Source organism: Chelmon rostratus, chromosome 7 (assembly GCF_017976325.1).
Source record: "Chelmon rostratus isolate fCheRos1 chromosome 7, fCheRos1.pri, whole genome shotgun sequence".
Classification (NCBI taxonomy): domain Eukaryota; kingdom Metazoa; phylum Chordata; class Actinopteri; order Chaetodontiformes; family Chaetodontidae; genus Chelmon; species Chelmon rostratus.
In genome coordinates, this window is record NC_055664.1 from 18,880,332 (window position 1) to 18,889,198 (window position 8,867).

The 8,867-nt window shown below is 43.8% G+C and overlaps 1 protein-coding gene across 1 annotated transcript; it reads left to right on the forward strand.

Annotated features, from left to right (window-relative positions):
- The first annotated feature begins 152 nt into the window (after positions 1-152).
- Positions 153-8,501, forward strand: LOC121609397 (extracellular calcium-sensing receptor-like). Its single transcript, XM_041941017.1, has 6 exons — positions 153-343; positions 516-813; positions 1,002-1,796; positions 1,939-2,166; positions 2,350-2,473; positions 7,576-8,501. Exons 1-6 carry the CDS (start codon positions 162-164, stop codon positions 8,499-8,501), a joined length of 2,553 nt encoding a protein of 850 aa, XP_041796951.1. The 5' UTR covers positions 153-161.
- Positions 8,502-8,867: the final 366 nt, after the last annotated feature.

Sequence of the window (8,867 nt, forward strand, 5' to 3'; positions counted from 1 at the left end):
TCTATTAATATATTTTACGGTGCTGGAAAATGTATAAATGCCAGTGCCAGCTTATCATTTACATTAAAGTACATGTGATGCCACCCAGTGGTTGAGCTCTCTTAGACAGTATGACGTCCACACAGAGTTGGCCAGAGCAGGGTTGGGCACTCTTACAGCTGATGTTGGTGATGTCCTTCTGTCAGGCTGAGGAGCTGGTTTGCAGGCGGAGAGTGGATCCTGAGAGCCCCCAGCTATCAAAGGATGGAGACATTATGCTGGGGGGAATGTTCTCTTTCCACAGCAGGTGGAAAGACAGACAGGATACCTACATGCACAAACCACTGCCACTGCAATGTACAAGGTAAAAAATATGTTGGAAATCAATATAGATGAAAAATATGCAAGAGAAAGTGAGTATTGATACAAGAGAGGCAAGAAAGGTAGTCAAACTAAGTATTCAAATCAGAAAAAAAAAACTACGTTGTTTATATTGATACCATTAATTTCATCTGTTTGTGTCTTTCCACATCAAGTTTGAATTTCAGAGGGTTCCAGTTTGCTCAGGCTATGCTCTTTGCTATAGAGGAGATTAATAACAGCACTGATCTACTGCCCGGCATCTCTCTGGGCTATAAGATTCATGATGTCTGTGGGTCCATTTCCAGAGGAGTACGAGTGGCAATGGCCTTGGCTAACGGTAATGAAGTTGTATCTTCACCCTCTGAGACACCATGTGCCAGACCTGCCCAAGTGCAGGCAATTATGGGAGAGAGCTCTTCGTCTCCTTGCATGGCTATAGCTACTGTCATCGGACCCTTTCATATCCCACTGGTGGGTAAGATTGATGAATATAAAATTCAAGGTTTACAAACATATTAGTCTGGAATTATTCCAGCTGGTTATAGCACAAAGTGTCAAAATAATTGCAGTGCTCTATGTAAATGTTGTATATTTACATCTTGATCCCAGGATGCTATTTCTTTTTTCTTTTTCTTTTTTTTTTTTTTTTTGTCTTTTAGATCAGCCACTTTGCCACTTGTGCTTGTCTCAGTGATAAAACCAAGTACCCATCCTTCCTCAGAACAATACCCAGTGACTACTACCAGAGCAGAGCCCTGGCCCAGTTGGTCAAGCACTTTGGGTGGACTTGGGTTGGAGCCATTCGAACAAATGATGATTATGGCAATAATGGCATGTTCACATTCACAGAAACAGCCCAGCAGCTTGGCATCTGTCTGGAGTACTCTGTATCTTTCTTTAGAACAGATTCACCAGATAAAATAAAAAAGATAGTTGACATTATCAAAGCTTCCACTTCCAAGGTGATTGTTGCATTTCTCTCCCACATGGATATGGATGTGCTAATACATGCATTGTCTCACCACAACTTGACTGGGTATCAGTGGATAGGAAGTGAAGGCTGGATCTTTGATTCCCAAACTGCAGCCATGGATAGACATCACATTTTGGATGGTGCCATAGGCCTGTCCATCCCCAAAGCACATGTCAGTGGCATGAGAGATTTCATGTTGGATGTGAAGCCGTTCAATTCATCTAGTAACAAATTGTTTACAGAGTTTTGGGAGACATTATTTAATTGTAAGTTCCAGCAGTCAAAGTCATCAGCAGTGAATCAGAGTGAATGTACTGGACATGAAGATCTGACTGGAGTACAAAACAGCTTCACTGATATGTCACTCATGCCTATCTTTTACAATGTGTATAAAGGAGTGTATGCTGTGGCCCATGCACTTCATCGTATCCTCGGCTGTGATCAAACATGTAACACCAAGGTACAGCTGGATTCATTCACGGTGAGCTGACCAGCAGAGTATTAAATTATAATTTTTACATTAACACATGTAAAAAATTGAAAAAATAGTTTAAAGTTTCAAAAGTAAATTGTTACAGCCAGTATATTATGCTGTACATTAAGCTTGATGCATATTATTGTAGATTTTACAAAATATAAGGAAGATTCAGTTCAAAACAAAGGAAGGAGATGATGTTTACTTCAATGAGAATGGAGACCCAGCAGCAAAGTATGAAATTATAAACTGGCAGCCAACAGAAAATGGCATTGTGGACTTTGTCACAGTTGGTCTTTATGATGCATCGTTTCCTGCAGACAAACAGCTGAATCTGCAAAATAAGTTATTAATTTGGGCACAGAACTCGCAACAGGTAAGCTGCCATGTGATCACTGCAATTTTTTAGAAAATCGATTTGAATTGTTATACTTGTGTAAGTTAATAGTTGTTGTGTCGTGTTGATTGTGTTGATGCATCAAAATGTATAATCAACAGTTACAGAGAAAAAAACTTTGTAAAGGTAAATGCTCGTACATTTTTCGTTTTGTTCATGCAGGTGCCTCGATCACTGTGCAGTGAGACATGTCCTCCAGGAACTCGCAAGATTCTGCAGAAAGGAAAGCCTGTCTGCTGCTATGACTGTTTAAGATGTGCAGAGGGAGAAATAAGCAACATCACAGGTGTAGTTACATTAAATGCAAGAGAAAACAAAAATCTAAAAGTTGTCATGTGCCCCTGCCAATTGCATTACTTTGCAAACTAATTTCAAATGCATGGATTACACAGTTTTTATGTCATCTTTTAAGCAAACCAAAGATAGATAGATCACATATTTTACATACTGATACACAAGTCTGACATTAGCTGTCTAAATTTATGCAGTTTTCAAAATGCACAACAGGATTAAAGATGCAATGTGAAACATGTATGCAAGTCAAGTGTATTCAAAATAACTCCAGTTTCATTGTTTCAAAAAATGTGAGAAAAATGCGAGGAAAGTTGGGTTATTGCAGCCAGCCCATTCATTCTTTGACATGGGCTGGCTGTGGTTCTACAACATCATACTGGGGTCTGCTGATCAGGATATCCAGTACCCAGTTCAAGAGGGAGGTGTTGATGCCAAGGTCACAGATTTTGGCGATCAGTTTGGAGGGGATGATGATGTCGACTACTGAGCTGAAGTCAATGAGCAGCATTCTCACATAGATTTTGGTATTGTCCAGGTGGGAGAGGGTAGGGTAGAGTGTTAATCCGTGGAGATTGTGTTCTCTGTACACCTGTTGTGGTAGGTGAATTGGAGGGGTTCTACTGTGGGTGGCAGATTTTGAGGTTATCCAGGACCAGCCTGGCTCGTCAAAGCACTTTACAATGGTGGGGGTGAGTTCATTAGGCAGAAGTTGCTAAGGCTTGCTGCAGTTGAGTGTTTTGGCAGCAGCATGTTGAAGGTTGCCCCTCCTTGAACAGCTACCTTATTGTGGTGGAGGGGTTTGAATACTCAAATGATCCTAGGAGCTATGTTGTCTGGGGCTTATTGCCCCTGGTAGGGTCTCCCAAGGCAAACAGGTCCTAGGCGATGGGTCAGACTAAGAGTGGTCCCATAGCCCCCGATGAAAGAAAAGAAAACAAGGAAGACTACGTCGCCCGGACTGGCGTTACCGGGGCCCCACACTGGAGCCAGGGCCCGGCCGGACATTGCCCGAAGGAGTGGCATGGGCCCGCCATCCAGCAGGCCCATCACCCGCAGGAGGGATCAGAAGGGGCCAATGTGGTGGGATTTGGGTAGTAGTCATGGACGGGGGCCCCAATGGCCCAATCCCTAGACTCGGAGAGGCTGGACTCTCTTCTACTCTGGAGTTGCCCGCGGTGAGAGGCGGCGGGCTGGTGTGGGCTTGCTTATAGCTACCCACCTTAGCCGCCATGTGTTGGTGTTTTCCTCGGTGAACGAGAGGGTCGCTGCCCTACGACTTCAGGTTGGGGACAGGTGCCTCTCTATTTTTTCAGCCTACGGGCCGAACAACAGTGTAGAGTAACCGCCCTTCTTGGAGTCCGTGGGAGGGGCACTGGAAAGTGCTCCGACTGGGGACTCCATCGTTCTACTGGGGGACTTCAACGTTCACGTCACCTCACGGCAGCGACAGTGTTACCTGGAGGGGCGTGATTGGGAGGAACGGCCTCCCCGATCTGAACCCGAGCGGTGTTCTGTTATTGGACTTCTGTGCTCATCACAGTTTGTTCATAACGAACACCATGTTCAAGTATAAGAGTGTCCATCAGTGCACGTGGCACCAGGTCACTCAAGGCCGGAGGTCAATGATCGACTTCGTGGTCGTGTCATCTGACCTTCGGCCGTATGTCTTGAACACTCGGGTGAAGAGAGGGGCTAAGCTGTCAACTGATCACCACCTGGTGGTGAGTTGGATCCGCTCTCGGAGGAGAAAGCTGGACAGACTTGGCAGGCCTAAACGGGTAGTGAGGGTCTGTTGGGAATGTCTGGCGGAACCATCTGTCAGAGGGGTTTTCAACTCGCACCTCTGGGAGAGCTTTGACCAGATCCCGAGGGAGGTTGGAGATATTGAGTCGGAATAGACCATGTTCTCCACCTCCATTGTTGATGCAGCTGTTCGGAGCTGTGGCCATAAGGTCTCTGGTGCCTGTCGTGGCGGCAATCGCCGAACGCAGCGTAGTAAGGGATAAGTAAGGGATAAGTAAGTAAGGGATGCCGTCAAGCTGAGGAAGGAATCCTTTCGAGCATGGTTGGTTCGTGGGACTCTCTTGAACTCCAGTATCTATGGGTCTTGTTCACGAATGAGGGAAGGATGGAGCGTGAGATTGACAGGGGGAACGGTGTGGCGGCAGCAGTAATGCAATAGTTGTACCGCATTGTACCGGTCCGTCGTGGAGAAGAAAGAGCTGAGCCGAAAGGCAAAGCTCTCGATTTACCAGTCAATCTATGTTCCTATCCTCACCCATGGTCATGAACTTTGGGTCATGACCAAAAGAACGAGATGTATGTATGGGGCATGTATGTCGAGAGCTGGAGGTGGTGTCAGGGGAGAGGGAAGTCTGGGCATCCCTGCTTAGAACTGCTGCCCATACGACCCGGCCCCGAAGAAAATAGATGGATGGATGGATGGATGTTGAAGGTGGGTTTGAAGCACATGGAGACATTTGCTTGGGCCAGTGACAGATGTCAGTCAAGATCTCAGTCATTTTCCCAGCACAGGCCCTGTGCATGCATCCAGGGATGCTGTCAGGGCCAGCAACCTTATGTGCATTAATTCTGCTCCGTGCAACCCTCACATCAGTTGGGAAGAGTGTAAGGGGCTGGTGGTCTGCCTTGATGGCCACCTGCAAGTTATCCTAGTGTTTGTGTTCAGACTGTTTGTGCTGAGTCTGTTGCCTCTGGCCACACTGTTCTCCTGGAAGGTTTCACATGTTTTATAAGTGGTGTGCACTTGCAAAGTAGAAACAAAGAGAAGTGGCTGGACTGGAATAAGCAGGAAGGGAATGGTTCTTACTGCCTGAGACATGTTGTTGTCAACATGGTCCAGGGTCTTGTCTCCTCTACGGGTACAGGAGACATGTCAACAGAATTTGGGGAATGAAGTCTTCAGGTTTGAGTGGTTGAAGTCACCTACAACAATGAGGGATGACTCAGGATGCATAGTCTCTTTTCTTCTTATGGTACCATGTTGTTCTTTGATTGCAAGCTTAGCATTAGCATCCGTGCAATACATCCTGCATTGACAAACACTTATCCACGAGTTAACACTTAACCATTTAATATTCAAGGTTAGCAAAGCAGTGACTATTAATTATCGCAGTGTCTAGCCCCCCGTTAGCGCAATGGCACTGTCAGGAATGCAGCTGTTCAGCCACATTTCCAGAAAAATCGTGATGGTGCAGTCCACAATCCTTTTATGAGTGATGATCCACAGCTATAGCTCATCCTTTTTGTTTACCGATGTTTGCCAGGAGCTTAAGTTAAGATTAACACTTAGCCATAACCTCTTCCCCTGTCTTTGTTTACAGTCTTGTTGGCACCTGCAAGCTCTTCTAGCCAGAAGAGCCAGGTTTGGGTTCCTCCGCTGTCCTGGCCAGAGATTGCTGACAAAGTTACTTGGGCATACAATGTCCAAAATATCTTGTTGACTGTATGATATGTAAGCAAAACTATTCCTGGTAAACGGACTATCAATAGGCAGATAACTAAAGTTTCAGAACCAGGAGAGACACAGTTAATGTGTTGCCATATTGTTCTTGATCCTTAAATCAACATTGCAAAATACTTAAAAAAAGTCATCTGTAAAAAGTTCTAAAAAGTTGATATTAACACTGGCGAAACAAAGAACCTTACTGAGAGATTGAGTTTGAATCAAAATCCTGGTTTCCCATTAGAGAAACAAGACCCACTGAAGCTCAGGGGAGTTCCTGTGACATGGCCATCACATCACAGAGGATACAATAATCTACAAGCCATTGTCCACAGCACTATACTCCTGCAATGTCAAGCTGCTACAGGAGGTGTCCCGTTCCTAAATGCACATTTATTCTTCAACGAGCCTAGGCAACAGTCCCCCAACTCCTTGCATGTGTAGCAGTCACTGAACATGTTCGGATGCTCAGGAAGATTGCAGTGTAACCAGTGGTCTCACCTTGCCTGCAGAAGGAAAATAACATTGCACATAACACATTCTCTTTAAGACAGATAACGATAACTTCTATGCCCTCCTCTCTTTCAATCAAGTCAACTCTCACTGTTTCCTCCACTGCCACATGAGGGCCAACCTGCTGTTGAATTCACCAATGAATTGAGACAACACTAAAACTAAACGACTAAACACATGCGAAGCACTCCTTGAAGCAAGGACGCAATTGTCTGAGCATTGACAGGTTAATAGTAGTATGCTAATGTGAGCTTGAATGTAGTTTAAGCGTCACAGTATTGTTGTAAAATTACTGGGCCTTCCTGTCCTGTTCTTGCTGTTTGAGATGCCTCATTCATTGTGCTTGTTGCTTGTTTCTGTGTACCTAATACATTACATTGATTGTGTTGTCCCACAGTAGGGCTGCACTTATGTTGGTTTCTTCCACCACATGTAAAGCCAGTAGGCTGCAGTTTAACGGTTAAAAGACCAGTGCCATGGCTGAACAGCCTGAGCTGGCTCTCATCCACACGCACCTGAAATCCACAGATAGCGTGCTAGCATGACTCAGCTCAATAGGACAGCTTTATTGTCCGATTAAGGACCAGTTGTTTATGATTATTTGTTTATTTGCATTGTGATAACAGTTGGTTGTGACAGTCAGTGCTCAGATTCAAACCTTCACTGTAAGCTTTAGAAATCGAAAATAGTCCTCAAATGTTGACATTTAAAGTGAATATCCCTCGTAAACCTGCATCCACAGTTTGATTGTGGTTCCAAGATGGTGCCCTGTAATTATTCATTCCTATTATAACTATATTATTATAATTATAACAGTATTAGAAATATCTAATTAATGTCAAACCACAAATGCTCCAATCAGTTCACAACAATAACATGCAAAATGCTTTCGGTCTTGTATGCAGAGGTTTTAACATCTGCTTCTCTGAAACTGCACAAAACTCTATCTCGTGTTTAGACCCAGATCATTCAAGATGATACCAGGTCATGAGCTTACCCATTTTTCATGTGATAATAATGTATTGTCTATCTTGTCGGCATGGAGAAGATGCAACATGGAGACAAAAAAGACAAATGTAATGAAAAAGTCTAACACCTGCTTTAATATTTTTCAGATTCCATCACATGTGTGAGATGTGACCCTGAGTTCTGGTCAAATGAAAGAAGAGATGCCTGTGTAAAGAAGGAGGCAGAGTTTCTGTCATATGAAGAGATTATGGGAGCACTGCTCACTGCAGCCTCCCTCTCTGGAACATTTATGACTGCTGTTGTGGCGTTCATTTTCGTCAGATACAGGCAGACTCCTATTGTCAGGGCCAACAACTCTGAGCTGAGCTTCCTGCTGCTCTTCTCCCTGGTTCTGTGTTTCCTGTGTTCTCTGACCTTCATCGGCCAGCCTTCTGAGTGGTCCTGCATGCTTCGACACACAGCATTCGGCATCACCTTTGTCCTGTGCATCTCTTGTGTTCTGGGGAAAACAATCGTGGTGTTAATGGCCTTCAGGGCCACACTTCCAGGTAGTAATGTGATGAAATGGTTTGGGCCTGCACAGCAGAAACTCAGCGTTCTGGGTTTCACTCTTATACAAGTTGTCATATGTATCCTCTGGTTGACAATTTCTCCTCCTTTTCTATTTAAGAATTTTAAGACGTTTAATGACAAAATCATCTTGGAGTGTGCTCTGGGCTCAGCCGTAGGCTTTTGGGCTGTACTTGGGTACATAGGACTTCTGGCCATGTTATGTTTCAATCTTGCTTTTCTGGCTCGGAAACTGCCTGACAATTTCAATGAAGCCAAATTTATCACCTTCAGCATGTTGATATTCTGCGCAGTATGGATCTCCTTCATTCCAGCATATGTCAGTTCTCCTGGGAAGTTCAGTGTTGCTGTGGAGGTATTTGCTATTCTGGCTTCAAGTTTTGGACTGCTGATTTGTATTTTTATCCCAAAATGTTATATTATCCTACTGAAACCAGAGAGGAATACAAAAAAGAACATGATGGGGAAGGGCTCTCAAAATCATTCTGAAAGCTTAAAATAATGGCATTCTAGTGCTTCTGTAAATTGTACGTGACCATTTCATTACCAGACCTACAAGAAGAGATCTATCTGGATTTTTTTTTTTTTAATTATTGCATTGTACTCATGTATTTTTTCCAGTGATTTCATTTCTGACATAGCATATTGAAAATGTCAGAAATTAATACAATGTAATATACAGTCTTATCAACCAGAAGGCCAGTACAAGAAGATGCACAAGCCCAATACTTATTTCCCTAATGATGTCACAACATTTACAGATTATAAAACTGGGACCAAAGAATGAAATCCACAGTTAACTTGTCTTATCTTAATGTGTTTGGTTTCTCTAGATCTTCTGAAACTTGAATTCAGCCACATTAACTTC

Bases quoted from the DNA above. Each gene is read 5' to 3' on its own strand.
- LOC121609397 (XM_041941017.1), top strand. From the start codon at position 162: ATGTTGGTGATGTCCTTCTGTCAGGCTGAGGAGCTGGTTTGCAGGCGG. The intron at 2,167-2,349 runs GTAAGCTGCCAT...TTGTTCATGCAG, and splicing joins GGGCACAGAACTCGCAACAG to GTGCCTCGATCACTGTGCAG. The intron at 2,474-7,575 runs GTGTAGTTACAT...AATATTTTTCAG, and splicing joins AGAAATAAGCAACATCACAG to ATTCCATCACATGTGTGAGA.